General features: G+C 47.9%; 1 protein-coding gene across 3 annotated transcripts in view; it reads right to left on the reverse strand.

Annotated features, from left to right (window-relative positions):
• Positions 1–19,667, reverse strand: part of PDPR (pyruvate dehydrogenase phosphatase regulatory subunit) — a 39,387-nt gene continuing 19,720 nt past the window's right edge. For 2 of the 3 annotated variants that reach the window (XM_026714384.2, XM_087940411.1), the window contains exons 11-18: positions 18,475–18,630; positions 18,253–18,386; positions 10,629–10,777; positions 8,919–9,031; positions 7,187–7,281; positions 5,525–5,614; positions 4,157–4,339; positions 319–3,496 (exon numbers count right to left, since the gene is read on the reverse strand). In XM_026714384.2, coding sequence (XP_026570169.1) covers positions 3,092–3,496; positions 4,157–4,339; positions 5,525–5,614; positions 7,187–7,281; positions 8,919–9,031; positions 10,629–10,777; positions 18,253–18,386; positions 18,475–18,630 — 1,325 coding nt within the window. In that variant the 3' untranslated portion in view covers positions 319–3,091. Of the gene's footprint in view, positions 3,497–4,156; positions 4,340–5,524; positions 5,615–7,186; positions 7,282–8,918; positions 9,032–10,628; positions 10,778–18,252; positions 18,387–18,474; positions 18,631–19,667 lie in introns of all 3 variants that reach the window. The other variant, XM_026714383.2, reaches the window with a different exon arrangement.

The raw sequence follows: 19,667 nt of genomic DNA on the forward strand, positions 1-19,667 counted from the left end.
TTCCAAACTAGCCAGCATTCGTAGCTAATCAAGTCTTTTATTGATGTACAAACAGCCTTTAAAAAAAAAAAAAAACTACTGGGGCAGGAGTTCCTTGCAGATAAGTTGCGTTGATGAAGCAGCAGCAGCTTCCCAGTTGATGGGCAGAACTGGTGGAGGGGAAGTTGATGCTCCCATGGGGGGTGGGGGCTTCAGGCCAGGAAAATCTGAAGATGATCTGGGTCAGGGGTCTCCAACCTTGGCCGCCTGAAGACTTGTTGGACTTCAACTCCCAGAGTTGAATTCCTGGCTGAGGAATTCTGGGAACTGAAGTCCAACAAGCTTTGCTGGCTGAGGAATTCTGGGAGTTGAAGTCCAACAAGTCTTCAAGTGGCCAAGGTTGGAGACCCCTGACCTGGGGGGCTTCAGACAAGCAGATTTCCCCAGCGAAGACTGCCAAAGAGCAAAGCCAGGAAGGTGTTCTGTGTCTCAGCCGCGGTTGTCTTGATGAGCCCCAAGATTTGTACACTAAGTGGGCTGAGACGGGGCAGAGGGCAAGGCCGAGCTAAGCCCCTCCGGGGTCACATTGCGAGCGTTAAGGCACTCCAAAGAGGAGGAGGAGCATCAGCGGCATCAGCGGTGGCATCCTCAGCTTCGGGCCCCGTGGGAGTAGCTGCCCAGGGGAAGCGTTTCGGTTTTCGTAAGTGATCGCGACGGATTGACAACAATGATCTTTCCCCTCCCCGTCGATTTGGGAGGTGAATTGCTAGAAAGAAACCAAACATCCAGAGTGGAAGGGCATTCAACGCCGAAGGAGAGGAAGCTAAAGTGCATCCGAGACTGGCCAACGGAAGGAGGCTGCAACGGAAGGAGGGCAGCAGAGGATTTGGGCTTCTTGGGGAAGGAGCCCACCCCCCCAGCTTTTCTCCCAAAGGCAGAGGCAGATTGGCCAGAAGGCAAAGAAACTCCAGAATCGCACGGAAGAGGTTCTGGAAAGAGAACCTGCACCTGGACAAACACACCTGGAGAAGCAGCTTGGAAGGTCCTCACTCAAAACTTTTGCAGGAAGGCGGGGAAGGAGCAGATCTCCTTGGCACAAGGACAAGGGGGGCAAGAGCTTCGCTAGGCAAAAAATCAGGAATAGGTGATGGGAACTATAGTGCAAACAACAAGCAACTCGGGGAGGCTGGCTGTCCCCAGAGGCTTCTTTTATCCTTCTGCCTCGTCTTCTCCCAGGTTTTCAACCAGCAGGGGACTGTCCAGCTGTTCGGCCCCTCTTCCCAAGCAGACCAGGCCAGCCTTCAGGGCGCTTGCAGCCTAGCCAGCCTGAGAGGACAGGGGTCTCAGAGGCAGCCCCTGAGCTATTCCCAGCAGGCCCTGCTGGGCTTCGGTCAGTGCCGCTTCCCAAATGCCCTTGTCTGTGGGAGCCTGAAAAGGCCACCCTGGAGTCTGCAGCCTGAGCAGACTCTCGCGATGAGACCAAGTCGCTGCTCCTCTAAAGGGAATTTTTGGTTGCAAACAGATCTGTTTGGGAAAGAGTCTTCCCCCTACTGCTCATCCCAGGTTGGGGAAACTGGCAGGTTAGGAGGTGCAGCTGCTTACACACACCTTGGCTGGTAGAGGAGAGAGATCCCAGGTAGACCAAAGGAAGGGCAAGAAGAAGAAGAGCCCATCAAAACGTCTCCGGCAGCCAATCAAGAGGCCTTTGGAACAGAACCGCGGTCTCCTTCCCAGCCTTCGTCCAGAGGGAGGCTAAAAGAGGCAGCGCAGAGCAAGCGAGCTGGCTGGGAGGGAAGACGACCTACCAAGGGAAGCACGGAGTTAAATTCTCTTGGGGAGGGAAGAGGCAAGGCTAGGGGTCCAAAAGAGCCAGTCTTCTTGGCCAAGAACTCCCTCCCTGAGGGTGGCCAGGGCAGGAGAAGAAGAGGCGAAGCGTTCAAACCCGCCAGCAGCAGCACCACAAAAGAGGACTTCGTCGCTGCTTATCTTCACTTCCTGCCAAGCAAAATGTAGAACTGCTGTGGCCTTTTTTGGTCTGTGGCAGAACCTTGCAGCTCTCATCCCTTTGGAGCTCCAAAAAATGACAGGGAAGGGAGTCTCCAGGTATGTGTGGGGGGGGTTGATTGCCCCACCTCAGGCTGATGAGGGGATCACTGGTTGGGGCTGCCACGCTGGGGTCACTGTTGGCCAAATATTTCAGAGTTTAGATGGGGGGCGAGCGGGCACAAGGGTTAGATTCCCAAGGCAAGCAGCACGTCGGATCGGCCTTTTAACAATTACAGAGCGAGCAGCTTACCCCAAAGTCTCGACCCCCTCACCTGCCATCAATGGCTTCCCCACTCCCACCCCCGTCTGTTCCACGAGCCGCAGATAATGCGAGGAAACGGCCTCCTCCAGCCCGGCGGCCTTGCAGGGGCTCATTATCTCCCAGGCCTGTGCCTGAGAATCCTGGGAGCCGAAATCCTGAAGGGGTTCCCAAGATGGAGATGGACAGGACAGGACAACGACGTGAGAGGCAGAAGAACGCAAAGCAGCTCCCATGAAATAAGATCTCGGAGAGGGATCCGCTGGGAGGAGATGAGTAACATCGGGCAGCTGCTCTCCGAGGGACTTCCGTGGTTCCACAGATCGATGCAGATGCACGCCGAGAACTACGAAGATCCTCCTGCTAGCAGGACGCCCTGTCTCCTACAGTGGCGATAAGGACGAGGTAATCCTCTTGTCATTTCTATCGACCCCTTTGAAGGTTGGCTGGAAGGGACAGGACCAGAATGTTTTCATGGGAGCAAACCTCACTGCGAGCAGGTGCCCTAAAGCGAGCGGCGGGTCTCAAAATGCAGGCCTCTCCAGACCCCAAGAGGTCCCACCAAGTTCCCAAGACCTCAAACTCTCCATGGGGGCTGAGGGACCAGGGAAGCTTGCTCTGCCTGCTCTGGAGACAAGAGGGTCGCACCTCCCCGTCATAAATACCCCTTCAGATTGGGGGGAAAGCTGCAGGATCATTTTGGGGGAAGGAGGAAGGAAAAGGGTTCAAAATATACAAAATGTAACAGGCCAGGAAGTCTTAAGAAGTCCAAAGGGCAACGTGGGAAAAGTCTGGCGCTTTCTGGAGTTATTTGCCCTGGAAACCGCTGAACTCCATCTCGTCTTTGCGCCGGCGGGAGGTGAAGAGGGAGCTGAAGGGGTACAGCTTGGCCTTGGCTTGGAAGCGCTGCCCGGCGATGTCGATCTCATATTCTCCCCGGTTGACAAAGTCTGGGGTGACCAGCTGCTCCTCGCCGGTCTCGGGATCCAGGTTCTGGACAAAGCCCAGGCAGACGTGACGCTCCAGTGTGTAACTGTAAGCGCTGCTGGTGGTCTTGCCCGTGTAGCAGCCATTGCGGTAGATGGGCTCCCCCCACCAGGGCCACAAATCCAGGTCGGTGTTATGGTCTTCCAGGATGAACATGGTGAAGCGCTTGTAGACCCCTTCCTGCTTCTGAGCCATCAGCGCGTCCCTCCCGATGAAATCCATGCCCTGCAGAGAGACAGACAGACACACACACACACACACGTGTCAGGAGACGGGATTTGATCCACTTCAGCTCTTCTACTTACTGCTGGGAAAGAGCCAGTGGCAAGCAACCCACTGGCAAGCGTTCTATCAAACTGCATCCCTGCTTGGTTTGGTGGCTGCAGTGCCTCAGATAGAAAGTCCCAACAGAGAGTGGTGAGGACAGCGGAGAAGATTATAGGACACTCGCTTCCCGTTATTCAGGGTACTGCTTGTAAGCTCTAGGTGCTTAGAGCTCAAAACATTGTTAGAGACCCCCACATACCCACTTCACAGTCTATTTTGGTTGCTCCCCTCCGGGAGAAGGTTTTCTGGGGAATTCTGGGAGTTAAAGTCCACAAGTCTTAAAGTTGCCATGTTTGGAGACCCTTGGCTGAAAGGAATAAACGTCCTTAAAGCTTCTTCCAATTTTGGGGGACATAAATGGTATGTTGAGGACTCCCTTGTGCGTGGCCCACTCCCAACCCACAAGTCTAACTTGGAACCTTCTGCGTTGTCCCCTGGTTGCAATCTCCAAAGGAGGCAGCAACTGGAGGCAGCGGAAAGCAGGCAGCCCCGGTGCTAGAAACCGGCACCCTGTTTCTCGAGGTTACTCACTCCCACCAAGCCTGCCATCCTCCTCACCTTGTCCAGCTTCACCCGGAATTCTCGCCCGCATTCCATCGGGGTGGTGAAAGCATCCAGGTCTTGTCCCCAGAAGGCAAAAAACTTCTCAATGCGCAAGCTGCGGAGGGCGTAATAGCCAGCGTTCCGGATCCCATACTTCTGCCCCACGTTCATCACCTCGTTGTACACGTGGAGGGCATACTGGGGGGAGGAGAGGCGCATTTAAATAACCAGCCTGGAAACTGAAGGCTGATAGCATTCCTCGGTCACTTATCTCTTCAAGGCTCAAGTCTTTTCCCTTTCGAGCCCCACACTTCTGAGATAGCATGAGATAAGCAGTCCAACACCACCAAGGCTTCCGTGCAACGTTTCTTTTATTGGATTATATTAGGCAGGATGCCTAAACGTACCTCAGAGTTATGTTGAGATCCATCTAATGTCCAATCTTTGCCTCAGTAGTTGCCTCCATCGTGTGTAAAGATGGTTATCTTCATCCCGTAGAGTTATAGCAAAGGAAGACTCCAGCACGATGCTGGGGTCCAGGTACGAATGCCCCAAAACTCCCTCAGCCCAACCAGAGATCAACTCAGCGGCCAATCAGGATTACAGATGTGACCACGTGACATGAACTACATCTCCCAAGAGGCATTAACTACATTTCCCATGAAGCATTCCCTTAAGGGGGCAGCTCTCATTCCTAAATTAACTATATACTGTCTAACCAGAACAATGACCTTCGGTGACATGGCAGGTGAGCGGGGCATATGCCAGCCTTGCCCAACGTGGCCTCCAAGTGGCCTCCAACGTGGCCTCCTTCCCTAAACAGACTTCACTTAGGAACCTGAAAAGATGATACAGGCACTGTCTAGCTAAAGGCAGTCCTCAACTTGCAGCAGTTTCATTCGGTGATCAAAGTTACAACGGCACTGACCGTTTTTCACCTTTATGATTGGGGCAGCATCCCCATGGTCCCCCTAATTTACATTTGCATGTTTGGCCACCGGCTCATATTTATGACGATTGCAGAGTCCTGGGGTCACGTGATCCCCTTTTGTGACCTTCTGACAAGCAAAGTCCATGGGGAAGCTGGATTCATTTTAACAGCCGGGTTGCTAACTTATCAACTGCAGTGATTCACTTAACCACGGTGGCAAGAAAGGTCATAAAATGGGGCAAACTCACTTAATGAATTTTTACACTTAGCAACATAACCTTCACTGTGGTTATAACTCCGGGACTAGCTCTACTTTTTAGCAAAAGTCCTTAAACAGAAATTGTGGACGACGTCATGCCATTTGGGGATTAGTCCCTCCCCCCATAGGTACAAGCCCCCCCACCCCCCCCAACCGGGTGAAGATGGACCTTCCAACCACAAGCCCCGCTCACCTCGATGGGGATGTAAAGCATGAAGCCGGGCTCTCCCGTGTGTGTCATACTCATGACCCGGATGCCATTGGCATAGCCGACACTCATTTCCTGCGGAAAGAGGGACCACACCGTTTATACATCCAGAACAAAAACCCAAAGACAAAGGAATATTGTCGCTCACCTGACCGTAGGTAAGCAGCTTTAAACTGGAGGGAAACAAACTGTCAACTCATACAATATTTCTCTGGTCTTTCTAGAGGTGCCAAGAGAAAGGGAGGGGGGAGCAATGCAGCAGCTTGCAAACCGAAAGTGCATTCCATAAATGTTTTCAAAGATAGTAACTAGGTGACTGAAGTTTCTGCCGCGCAAAATTCTAACTGGACAGTATGATTTTTTTTTAAAAAAAAAAACCATATCTCATTCTTGCTAAATTATATTCATTCTCTTACTTGTTCAAGATTAATCAATTATAGTATATTATTACTATTACCACATATTTCAGTTTTTCTTATTCTTCTGTCTAACCATTCGTAATGATTGATGACTCTGGGCTATGGATGTGTCCCATTGGAGAATATGAATTATGATACACCCAGAGGGTGAGGGGAAAAACCAGGGTCAATGGTGACAGTGAATGATGTGTCTCAGAGTCAGCTACACCCAGGCAGTGCCGGACATTTTAACTCCCAATAAATCCTTTTGAAGTTTTGGAAGTTTGGCTCGAGACTCAGGATTTAAAGTGGGGGAACTGCCGGAATCCTGACACTGACCTTCTCCACCAGAAGAAACTTGGCCCAGTGCCTAAGATCAAACAGTGGGTGACATGTGGGATCGGGGAGGGGCACGCCAGCTCTCTGGTCTGAGGACATAGACCATATTCCAGGCCAGCATTTCTCATCTCTGGCAACTAAGACCAGTGGACCAACTCCCAGAATTCCCCAGTCAGCTGTGCCATCACCCTCCTCCACATCCCCTGCACTCCTTACCTAAGCCTCCCGCCTCTTCCCACTTAACCTACATGGTCCCGGGGTTACAGCCACAACAGGGACTGCCAGGATTGCTGCCGCTAAGTGATACAGTCGTGCGGTGTCACATTGTGCAACCACATCATTTAGCAAGGGTAATCCCGATCTGAACTGCCATTGTTACTCAAGGATCATCCCTGTTGAGGTGAGCCGTGATGGCGCAGTGGTTAGAATGCAGTACTGTGGGCTGAGTCTGCCCATTGCCAGCAGTTTGATCCTGACCGGCTGAAAGATGACTCAGCCTTCCATCCTTCCAAAGTCGGTAAAATGAGGAGCCAGATTGTTGGGGGCAAGAGGCTGACTCTGTAAACTGCTTAGAGGGTAAAGCACTGTGAAACAGTATATAAGTCGAAGTGCTGTTGCCATGGCTACTGATTCCTTTGCACAAAGGAAAAGATGGAAGAGCAGATACAAAAAAGCCCATTTGTTCATTGAGGCATCCCATAATCGACACGAGCTGGCCTCCGACAAGCAAAGCCAACGGAGAAGCCCGCAAGCAAAGTTGCAAATAGCAACCATGTGATTCCTCACTTAAGGACTGCACTGCTTAATGATGAATTTTCTGAGCCCAGCTGAAGTCCTAAACGGAGGAGCACCTGTAAGCATCCACGCAAGAAGGAAGAAAGTTGCTAAAGGAAACGGAAAAGGCCCCTACCTTACAAAAGAGGGAAGGGAAGTGTTCCGGTGTCATCGGCGCATAGGAGAGCTCTGACAGGACATCCATGGCACGTGGGCCAATCAGATTCAAGGCTGAAGGAAATACAAGGAAAAGACTTCAAGCATCAGAAGCAAAGGAGGGATTCTACCGGTTTGGGCGAACCGGTTGTTAAACTTGCATCTGGTTCGCTGAACCGGTAGTTGAACCAACCAGCTGCCCCCCCCCTCCCCTCCCCTCCCCAGAGTCTCCACATGGCTCATTTTTGATGGAGGTAAATGCAGGGTCCATGCAGAGGTTTTAAGTGGGGGGGAAATGGGCCTTCCGGAAGTACCAGAAGTCCAGAAACGGACCTGTTTCTGGCTTCCGGAGGGTCTCCAGAGCCCGAGGGAGGCCATTTTCCCCCTCCCAGAGGCCCGGGGGAAGCCTCCAAACCCTTGGGAAGGCGAAAAGCGGCCCTCCCGGAAGTTCTGGTAAGCCATGCCCACCCAGCAACTGGGCAGCAAGCCGCCTGTTGGGACTTTTGAATCCCACCCCTCATCAGAGGCAACTGCAGAATAGGAAGCCTTGCCCCATTACTTCCCTCACTCTTCTCTTTGCAGCTTGTCCGCTCAACACAAATCAACAAAGGCTCGGAATCTTAAATCGGATTTCATCTGGGTGAGAGGAGACCCTTTACTTGGGACAAGATACCTGGAGATCCTAAGGCAAGTGCTTGGAATTTTTCCAGTTGAAGGCTTCTCGTATCAGCCTTCCAAAGCAAGCGCCCAGCTCTGCCAAACTCTGAAGCCCACCTTGAGCCACCGTTCTCAGCCAACTTTTGGGTTGGGCCCCTGGGACACGAGAACGTCAACTATCCATCCCATATCATGGCTGCCACGGATGGGAGAGCCAGTTTGGTCTAGTGGTTAAGGCACCAGACTAAAAACTAGGAGATTGTGAATTATAGAGCTGCGATGGCACAGAGGTTAGCGTGCAGTACTGCAGGCTCCTTCTGCTAACTGCCGTCTGCCTGCAATTTGGCAGTTCAAACCTCCCCAGGCTCAAGGTTGACTCGTCCTTCCGATGTCGGTAATACGAGGACGCAGATTGTTGAGGTCAATAGGCAGACTCTGTGTACCGAGTGCTATTACTAAGTGCTCTAGTCCTGTCTGAGGCATAAAAGCCAGCAGGTGACTTTGGACCAGTCACTCTCTCTCAGCCCAACTCATGACATGTGGCTGTTGTGGAGCAAATAGGTGTGTTGGATATGTTTGCTACCCTGAGTGATTTGTAAAAATAACCAAGGAGACAAATAAATAAAGGTACCAACTTGGATCTACCACTGACACACTAACCAAGAGACACAACAAGCCTTGTGTATCTGGCACAGATTAAAACCAATTTGCTATATTTATGGTTTTTGCTCTGAATAACGTTAAATGTGAAAAGTCCCAGGGGGAAACACGTCATTCCCGCATCCCTGACTTGCTCAGTTTCAGGTACCCAGAGAGCTGAGGATCCTCTGGGTGGATGGTCAATAGCTCTGAGATTCCAAACAGGTGGGCAGCTAGATTGATTCACCTGAACAGAGACCTGTTAACCCCGAACAAGGTTAACTAGGAGTGAGGTGTCTGAACCCTGCAAACAAAAAGGCAGGCCAGCCTGCAGAATCTGAGGTTCCCTTGGAGAAGGACCCTGCCCTGGTCCAGAGGAGTTCCAGACCAGTCCAGCAGCTGGCAGCTCCCCTCACCTGTGTATTTCCAGGTAACATCTTCCAAGAAGAGGTTGCTGTCTTCAGGCATGTGCTTCTTCAACCAGGCCCAGCAGTGAACCTGCTGGTCTGTGGGGGAAATCATGAAGAAGCTGCAGTAAGGAACACAGAAAGTGCATTTAAGCCCAGAGGGGACAATTTCTATACAAAGCTTTCGAAAAGGTGCCGTCAGATAACACTTTCATTACTTATTCCACCAGGCAGCGCGTCATGCTCAGGACTTTGAATCTGATGCTGAAGATGCTGCTCCAGCAGAAATCTCTGGAATGTCAGCCTCAGGGGAGAGAAAGACAGGAAGCACCTGTGGCTGGTCAAACACACCTGAGCACCTGCAATCGCCGGATGATGTAAGGCTTCCCAGTCTCCACCCCCAGAGGGTAGAGCAGAGGTGTTCAACGAGGCTTCTTATTTATTTATATTTTCTATTTCTTAACTCTTGCCAAGCAAGGAAGTAAATAGCACTTAGACTTATATACCGCTTCACAGTGCTTTACATCCCTCTCTAAGCGGTTTACATAGTCAGCCTTTCGCCCCCAGCAATCTGGGCTGAGTCAACATTCAGCCTGGTTGGATTCGATCTCCCAAATTGCAGGCAGCAGAATTAGCCTGCAGTACTGCATTCTAACCACTGTGCCACCACGGCTTAATCTCTTGCCTAATAACAGCTAACTACAGCCCGATTTAAGAGGCAATTCTGACCCATGTTCCCTTTGCCGGAATCAACCATCTGACCTCTGGCTCTTGTGTGGCGTTTGTGCGGCTTCTGGCTTGTGAAATTCTGGACTGACTGACAACGCTGATCTAACTCTTGGATCCTTGGACTGATTTGGGACTATTCCTCTGCACTCTCCTTTGAAAAAGCTAACCATTCAGGCAAGCATTCGTTAGAGACTCTGTTTAGATTTGCAGGCTTTGGCTGTTGTTATCTCTTTGACCTTGAATAAAGTATGAATTACCATAGCTACAGTATGGGACTATTTGAGACCAGGAGTAGGACACAAAGTGTGGCCGCATCTTTTCCAAATAACTCCATTTTATTAAAAAGCATAACTGTCTTAACAGCCAGCCAACAAAAATGGCCACTCAGGTGTTCATGATCCAATTCTGATCACGACAGATTTCTTACTTGTCTCGTTTCTCAATACAATGACCACCTTATATATACTACAACATTTCGTTCTCTAGGCTTGCACAAGGCCCCAGTTGTGTATATCACACCATCAACAGACTAGTTAACATAATTTATCAGATGAACCACAAGTGATTGGCCTGACACTACAGGTTACATGACTGATCATGGTGTAAGGAAAAATATCCAGGAACACACCACACATTTTGGCTAAGCAAAGATAGAAATTCCTGGACTGTCTTCTGAATCTGTGTATATGAAATTAAAGTATGGAATGGGGAATATGCCTCCCCTTTCTAGTTACACTCAGGTGATTCAATTGCTTTGTACCTGCGTCCAAGCAGACAAGTGTTACATAGAAACCAAAGCCTCTCTTAAACCACAGGGACGGTCCAGTAATATTATGAGCTGTGATATAATCATGCAAGTGATGCCACACTGAGTTTATCATTCTGACATCATCACGGCTTCGACGAAATTCTGGGTATGGGTGGCAAGTCACCCAGCGGCCCCTCAGGCTGATGCCAGTGAGTCTCCTGACTGGAGCTGGAAGACCTTACCTGCGTTTGTTCAGACGGGCTATGCTGCAGTCATTCTCATACCCTCCGTTGTGATTGAGCATCCCTGTATGCACAATATGCCCAACTGGCACATCCAGGTCGTTGGAGAAGAGGTACTGCAGAACTTCCAAAGCTTGTCCTCCTGTTGACTGCAGCAGGTGGGAAAAGGAACACAAAACGTCAGCACAGCGGACAGGTGAGGCCAAGACACATCAGAAGCCAGCATTTTAGTCCTCGCTGTGGCCCATCTGATGCCTATCAGCTGCAAGAAGCAACGGAGACTTGGAGTCCCCTGGCATGATTCTCCTGTAGAGGCATTTGGAACCAAACTGCCTCTGACCCAGAGATAATTTGGAACCTGGATATTACCGTGTCTCCCCGAAAATACAACCTACCCAGAAAGTAAGTCCTAGCTAGATTTTTACAGGTACAACCAATATAAGCCCTACCCCCCAAATAAGCCCTATTTTAAAAAAACCACCCACTCCAGGTGCACAGGTAAAAATTAAGCTGGGGGGGTGGGGGGAACTGCCCTACTACTTCCTGAAGGCCTCTGTAGCCAATAACAGAGCTCCAGATCGATCTGGAGCTCTCTTATTGGCCGCAGAGGCCTTCAGGAAAGCCTTGCTGGCCAAAGAAGTTCCTGAAGGCCTCTGACAGCAAAAAGGAGGCCAGGGGGTGATGCATGCAAGTGAGGACGACGTTTCCCTCCCCCCACCCTGGAAACCTGGTGCCTTGTTTGGTGGCAAATATATATATATATATATATATATATATATATATATATATATATATATATATATATATATATATATATATATATATAATATATATATATATATATATATATATATATATATATATATATATATATATATATATATATATATATATATTAAATAAAAATTCCACATCCAGAAGAAATATATATATATATATATATATATATATATATATATATATATATATATATATATATATATATATATATTTTTCTGAGGTTCTCAGGGTATTTATATGTAGATCTTTGGTTGTTCGGGTTTTCTCCCGCGTAAGATTTGAAGTATCTAGGCAACGTTTCGATGAAGTCTCATTCATCATCTTCAGGCTTCTGTCTCCAGCTCTGTGCTTCTCAGAGTAATGGAGATTGCAGCTGCTTCCTCCTTTTAACTGCCAGTGGGGTGGAACTTGATTGGGTGGGGGCTTGGCTGTGTTCTGATTGGGTGGGGGTGTGTTCTCATTGGTAGGGGGTTTGGCTGTGTTCTGATTGGTTGGGGGTTAGCCGTGTTCTGATTGGTTGGAGGCGTGTTCTGTTCAGGAGGGGGCTTGGTTGTGCTCAGGTTAGTTTTAGTTGCTGGGGATTTGAGCTAGAGAGTTGTGATCTTGCTGTTTGGCTTCTAGTTCGTGGTCCTGCTGCATCTTCATAGTGGGTGTTGGTTTGCTTCATGTATGGCTCAGAGGGGTTTGAAGTGGGTAGTGATGCAGCTGCAGTGCAGCTTCTGGTCCATGGTCGTTTCTCATTTTCTGAATGGGTGGGAGTCTGTTTTCTACATGGAAGTGTGGTGGTGGCATCTTGTGTGGCTCTCATGGGTGTGGGTCCAGTGTCCTTCTTCATGTTAGGTACTCGTCTGTTCATGAGGGCGGGTTTCCAAATGGCTGGAAGGCGGGAGGTGTCATCTCGTTTGTTCATGCTGTGTGGGCGTTTTCTATCTCTATGGCTTCTCTGATTATTCTGCTGTTGAAGTGTTCGGTTTTGGCGATAGTTCTGGTATTTTTAAAATCAATTTCATGTCCTGTGGCTTTGAGGTGTTGGACCAGGGAAGAGGTCGTTTCTTCTTTTTGATTGAGTTCTTATGTTCTTCAATGCGTGCGCTTATTCTTCTGTTAGTTTGTCCAATGTATGTGTTAGGGCAGGCTGTGCAGGGGATTTCGTATACTCCTTGGTTTTCTAATTCGATTTTGTCTTTGGGGTTTCTTAGGATGGTGGATATTTTTTTGTTTGTGCAGAATGCTGTTTTGATGTTGTGTTTTTGGAGGATCTTGCTAATTTTGTCTGTAGTGCCTTTTATATATGGGAGGAGGGCTTTTCCGTTTTCTTGTTCTCTGTCTTGGATTTTGGTTGGGGCTTCTTTTTGGATTAGGTGGGTAATCTTCTTTCTTTGGAATCCATTGGCTGTGAGTACGTTGGTGAGAGTGTGTAGTTCGGTTTTTGGTGTTGTTCATCGGCTAAGCATTTTGTTCTGGAGATGAGTGTCTTGGCTACGGAATTGATCTGTGCTGGGTGGTGGTGTGAGAGTGCATGTAGATAGCGGTTAGTATGTGTTTTCTTCTGGTAGATGGTGTGTCCTAGGGAGCCATCGGATCTTTTGTATACCAAGACATCTAGGAAGGGAAGTTGATTGTTGGCTTCTGTTTCCATGGTGAATTGTATTTTGGGGTGTAGACTGTTGAGGTATGTGAGGAAGTTGTTCAGTTTTTCTTTCCCGTGTGGCCAGATTATGAAGGTGTCATCTACGTATCTGAGCCAGAGTTTGGGTTTGTGGTCGTATTTTTCTAGAGCTTGTGTTTCAAAGTGTTCCATGTAGAGGTTTGCGATGACAGGTGAGAGGGTGATCCCATAGGTGCTCCTTCTATTTGTTTGTATTTTTGTCCATTGTAGGTGAAGTAAGTATTGGATAGGCAGTGGTTGGTTAGATCTAGGATGTGCTTGGGGGTTGTATTTGTTTTGGATGGCTGTCAAGGCTTCTTTTATTGGCACTTGGGTGAAGAGGGATGTGACATCGAAGCTTACTAGTAGGTCGCTAGGTTGTAAGTTTTGTTTCTTTATGATCTCGATGAACTGGAATGAGTTTCTTACGTGTGAGTTGATGGATTCTGCATAGGGTTGTAGTTGTTTGGCAAGAAATTTGGCCAGGTTTTGTAGAGGTGAGCCTATGGAGCTGACTATTGGTCTGAGTGGGGTTCCTTCTTTGTGTATTTTGGGGAGACCATAAAGCTTGGGGCATCTGGATGATTTTTCTCTGGGTATGATTCCTTGCTGGATTTCTTCACTGATGGGGGAGGCTTTTATTTTGGATTTGGTAGTTTTTTCTAGGTAGGTGGTGGGGTCTGTCTTTAGGGGTTTGTATGTGGGGTCTTGGAGTAGGTTGGTTAGCTTGGTTTGGTAGTCAGATGTGTTCATTACCACTGTCGCATTGCCCTTGTCTGCTGGTAGGATTATTATGCTGGTGTCTTCTTTCAGGTTAAGTAGTGCAGTTTGTTCTTCTTTGGATAAGTTGCTTTTGGGTGGTTTGCTAGTGCAGAGGATGTTGGTGATTTCGAGTCTGATTTTGTTAGCATCATCAGGGTTGGTTTTGGTCAGGCTGGTTTCAACTCCACATATGATGGTTTCTGTGGGGATGTGTTTGGGAGCGACAGCAAAGTTGAATCCTTTGAGAGGATCTTGGTTTCAGCTTCAGTGAGGATCTTGTCTGAGATGTTGTGCACTGTTTGTTTCATGTGTGGCTGTGGGGGGAAGAGTTGGTTTCTGGCATTGTTGTAGTTTCCTGAGTTTGTTGGTCTGTGTGTCTGTCTTGAGGATGGTCTGTGTTTCGGCTCTCCAGACAGCGAGTTGTTTGGATTTGTCCCAAAGTAGAGGGTGAATCTTGTTGCTGAGTTTGAGGTGGAGTGTGAGGAGATCTTTGTTGATTTGGTCTAGGAGAAACCTTTTTGTGTGAAGTTCATTTCTAATTAGGGCCAGTTCTGTTCTTTTAAGGATGCGTTTGGTGGCTGCTCTGTTGGTGTGGAATTTCAATTGGAAGCTTGTGGGAATTAAATTTTGATCTCGGCAGTTGCATAGGAATGCAAGGTCACATAAAATGGAGGCTTATCCAAAGAAGAACAAACTGCACTACTTAACCTGAAAGAAGACACCAGCATAATAATCCTACCAGCAGACAAGGGCAATGCGACAGTGGTAATGAACACATCTGACTACCAAACCAAGCTAACCAACCTACTCCAAGACCCCACATACAAACCCCTAAAGACAGACCCCACCACCTACCTAGAAAAACTACCAAATCCAAAATAAAAGCCTCCCCATCAGTGAAGAAATCCAGCAAGGAATCATACCCAGAGAAAAATCATCCAGATGCCCCAAGCTTTATGGTCTCCCAAAATACACAAAGAAGGAACCCCACTCAGACCAATAGTCAGCTCCATAGGCTCACCTCTACAAAACCTGGCCAAATTTCTTGCCAAACAACTACAACCCTATGCAGAATCCATCAACTCACACGTAAGAAACTCATTCCAGTTCATCGAGATCATAAAGAAACAAAACTTACAACCTAGCGACTTACTAGTAAGCTTCGATGTCACATCCTCTTCACCCAAGTGCTAATAAAAGAAGCCTTGACAGCCATCCAAAACAAATACAACCCCGCCAAGCACATCCTAGATCTAACCAACCACTGCCTATCCAATACTTACTTCACCTACAATGGACAAAAATACAAACAAATAGAAGGAGCACCTATGGGATCACCCCTCTCACCTGTCATCGCAAACCTCTACATGGAACACTTTGAAACACAAGCTCTAGAAAATACGACCACAAACCCAAACTCTGGCTCAGATACGTAGATGACACCTTCATAATCTGGCCACACGGAAAGAAAACTGAACAACTTCCTCACATACCTCAACAGTCTCACACCCCAAAATACAATTCACCATGGAAACAGAAGCCAACAATCAACTTCCTTCCTAGATGTCTTGGTATACAAAAGATCCGATGGCTCCTAGGACACACCATCTACCAGAAGAAAACACATACTAACCGCTATCTACATGCACTCTCACACCACCACCCAGCACAGATCAATTCCGTAGCCAAGACACTCATCTCCAGAACAAAATGCTTAGCCGATGAACAACACCAAAAACCGAACTACACACTCTCACCAATGTACTCACAGCCAATGGATTCCAAAGAAAGAAGATTACCCACCTAATCCAAAAAGAAGCCCCAACCAAAATCCAAGACAGAGAACAAGAAAACGGAAAGCCCTCCTCCCATATATAAAAGGCACTACAGACAAAATTAGCAAGATCCTCCAAAAACACAACATCAAAACAGCATTCTGCACAAACAAAAAAATATCCACCATCCTAAGAAACCCCAAAGACAAAATCGAATTAGAAAACCAAGGAGTATACGAAATCCCTGCACAGCCTGCCCTAACACATACATTGGACAAACTAACAGAAGAATAAGCGCACGCATTGAAGAACATAAGAACTCAATCAAAAAAGAAGAAACGACCTCTTCCCTGGTCCAACACCTCAAAGCCACAGGACATGAAATTGATTTTAAAAATACCAGAACTATCGCCAAAACCGAACACTTCAACAGCAGAATAATCAGAGAAGCCATAGAGATAGAAAAACGCCCACACAGCATGAACAAACGAGATGACACCTCCCGCCTTCCAGCCATTTGGAAACCCGCCTCATGAACAGACGAGTACCTAACATGAAGAAGGACACTGGACCCACACCCATGAGAGCCACACAAGATGCCACCACCACACTTCCATGTAGAAAACAGACTCCCACCCATTCAGAAAATGAGAAACGACCATGGACCAGAAGCTGCACTGCAGCTGCATCACTACCCACTTCAAACCCTCTGAGCCATACATGAAGCAAACCAACACCCACTATGAAGATGCAGCAGGACCACGAACTAGAAGCCAAACAGCAAGATCACAACTCTCTAGCTCAAATCCCCAGCAACTAAAACTAACCTGAGCACAACCAAGCCCCTCCTGAACAGAACACGCCTCCAACCAATCAGAACACGGCTAACCCCCAACCAATCAGAACACAGCCAAACCCCTACCAATGAGAACACACCCCCACCCAATCAGAACACAGCCAAGCCCCCACCCAATCAAGTTCCACCCCACTGGCAGTTAAAAGGAGGAAGCAGCTGCAATCTCCATTACTCTGAGAAGCACAGAGCTGGAGACAGAAGCCTGAAGATGATGAATGAGACTTCATCGAAACGTTGCCTAGATACTTCAAATCTTACGCGGAGAAAACCCGAACAACCAAAGATCTACATATATATATATATATATATATATATATATTTCTTCTGGATGTGGAATTTTTATTTAAATCGTTCATAGATGCATTGGACAGGTGTGTTTTATATATATATATGTATGTATGTACGTATGTATGTATGTATATATATAACACACCTGTCCAATGCATCTATGAACTATTTAAATAAAAATTCCACATCCAGAAAAAATTGATTTGTGAACCACTGGTTCCCAGAAACAGAAATAAAAAGAAACAAAAAAGGAGGAGCTAAAATTATGAAAACTCCTTAGCCTTAAACCAAATTTGGCAGATCACAATGAGCTGGTGTTTTGCCTTTGTCTAAAAATAATCTCTACCTTCTTAAGGTATAGAATGGTTTCATATGTTACACAAAGTTAAGACTTGCAATTAAAAGTTTTACCCTACCTTAAATTGGTTGCATTTGCAAATGACACTAAGCAATAAAGACTTACGTGCCCCGCTGTTTACTTTCACAATATGTTACTAAGATAAAGACAAAGCCTAAAAATTTATGTCTTGGGTTTCTAAGTAAAAATGATCGTTAACTCCATTTGTTGAGAAAGTATAGTTTACTAGAAGTCAAGTGAATTACGGTAGCGTCAAACCAGAACGAAGAGTTCGCACCAGGCTTTTGCCAGTTAACTTTCCTCCCTTGGTCCCTTCCCATTTTGTGTCTCTCATGGTCCAATCAGGTTTAAGGGAGATGTTTTGGAAATGGTCACTCTACGGGTCGGCATTCTTCTCCCAGGGAACCGACCTTGGTTCTCACAGAGGAAGGTTCTCACAGTTTAGTTTCCCTTTCCCCCAGGCCCTCACCAGCCCCTTCCAGCTTCCCCTCAGGTGTCATGCCCCTGGTGGAGACTGACTCTGAGGGAGAGGAGGAACAGCCGACAGGGAGTGGAGGTGTGGCTCCGGAGGTTGTGGAGGAGGCTGGGGAAGGGCAGAGGCCGGCTGAGCAGTCAGAGGAGGACCCAGGCCCATCCTTGCTCCATCCTAGGGCACGCAGGGAGGAGAGGATAAGGGAGAGACATGGTCTACTGGGGAGGAGAGGGCCTTGATCCTCTTCATGGGCTGCAGCTGTGACAACTGAATAAGAGGACGGACATGCGTACTGGCAAGTGCTGGAAACAAAGCATGGAAATATTTCTAGTTTATGGTTCCTCTCTGAATTTGGTGTCCTTCCCAGTGTGTGTTATCTGTGGACGTCCTCCAACCCTCATCTTGCCTGGTTTGTGTTGCTTTTTTCCTCCTCCTTGTAACTGTTTGTGTGGGAGTTTTTTGTCTTCTGTCAAGAATATATGGAGCTTGGAAGCAAAGTGAAGGAATAAAAGGGGCTTCACCTGTTTTCTGTGACTGTGTTTGTTTTGTATCCCACCCTGGGTCATCACCCCAGGCTTCATGGCAGACTGGCAGACTGGCAGGGAAGTGGCAGTTCCGACACTCTGCAAACTAACATGGAAAGCTTGCAAATGAAAAGGAAAGCTTTGGAGGAGGACGCACTTACGCTTATCTCGAACTTGGTGAATGAGGACATGTCAATGACACACACAGCCTCTTTGCAGCATTTGACCTCTGCACCCACAATGTCAAACCAATCCGGCTTGTAAAACGTCTTGCTCTGATCCAGAGCCAGCAAATCTGCAGGAGAGGAAGCACAAGGCTTCAGGATGGGCCCCCAAACGTGGCTCCCGGGGGGGGGGTGCATCCAGGGGGAAATTGCTCTCACCTTTCCCTGGAGGGACAAAGAATTTTGCCCTCTCAAAGCCATGCTTCTCCATCCATCTCGCTCCTTGGGCGTCCAGCCGGTCGTACAGGGGAGACGTGCGGAGTTGCCGGCCGGTCTGGAAATCCCAGCGGGGAACTTTCAAATCGTAGATCAGGGCTGGAGAGGGGCCACAGAACCACAGAATCAATGTGCTGGAAGGGACACAGCGCATTATCTTCCCAGTCCAGACAGAATATCCTTTTACAATTGTCCGAATACCCAGATGAAACTTTTAACAGAAAAACAAAGGCCTCCAGGATATCAATCTCAATTCAAGAAGCTCTTTGAACTATTTCTGGATTTGGGAAAAAAATGTTCCTTCTGCTTTCTCTAGCATTGATCTAATGTGTGGAGTCCTAGGAGCTCTCTGAACTTGGTTGCTTTCCTGTAGACGTTTCAAGGCCTAACTAGGTAACATCTCCCCAGCACGATGCTCAGAGCTTCAGAGAGCGCACCAAGGACTCCACGATTCAGTCTTGAGCTACATTTTTTCTTCTATAGGTCCTTTTCTAATCTCTTAAGCCAATTTAGGTAGTCAGAAAGAAAGGTGCATCATTTCTTACTTCCTCTCATTATGACCTATGGCCATGATGGTGAACCTACGGCACGGGTGCCACGAGCCACAGCCAAACTTACCTGCACTGCTCATACGCGCGCCTCCTGGCTGATTTTCGGCCCATTTGAGGCTATTTTTTCCCTCATGGAAGCTTGAGGAAAGCCTCTGCAGCCTTTGGTGGCAGAAAAACAGGCCCATTTCGTCACTTCCTGTATTTCCAGAAATACCGGAAGTGACAAAACGAGCCCATTTTTCAGGCTCCAAAGGCTGCAGAGGCTTCCCTCAAGCATCTGGGAGTCTGAAAAAAGCCTCAAACAGGCCAAAAATCAGCTGGGAGGTGCACAGTGCAGGTAAGGGGGGGCGGGGTTGGGGAATCGCATGAGCATGTATTGGAGGGGGGGCTGCACGCACTGCCTTCTGGGTGCTGGCATGCGAGTGCGCACACACAAGTGCGTGCACAATTTTCGGCACAGCAGCCCAAAAAGATTAGCCACCACTGACCTATGGTGTAACTTTACTTTTATAATAAGGTTTCCACTGATTATGTCTGGCTTTAAATTGAAGCCAGGATGTTCAGCCAGTCTGAACAACTGAAAGC

The sequence above is a fragment of the Pseudonaja textilis genome, chromosome 11 (assembly GCF_049901715.1).
Source record: "Pseudonaja textilis isolate UNSWEBS1 chromosome 11, rPseTex1.2, whole genome shotgun sequence".
In the NCBI taxonomy this organism is placed as follows: Eukaryota; Metazoa; Chordata; class Lepidosauria; order Squamata; family Elapidae; genus Pseudonaja; species Pseudonaja textilis.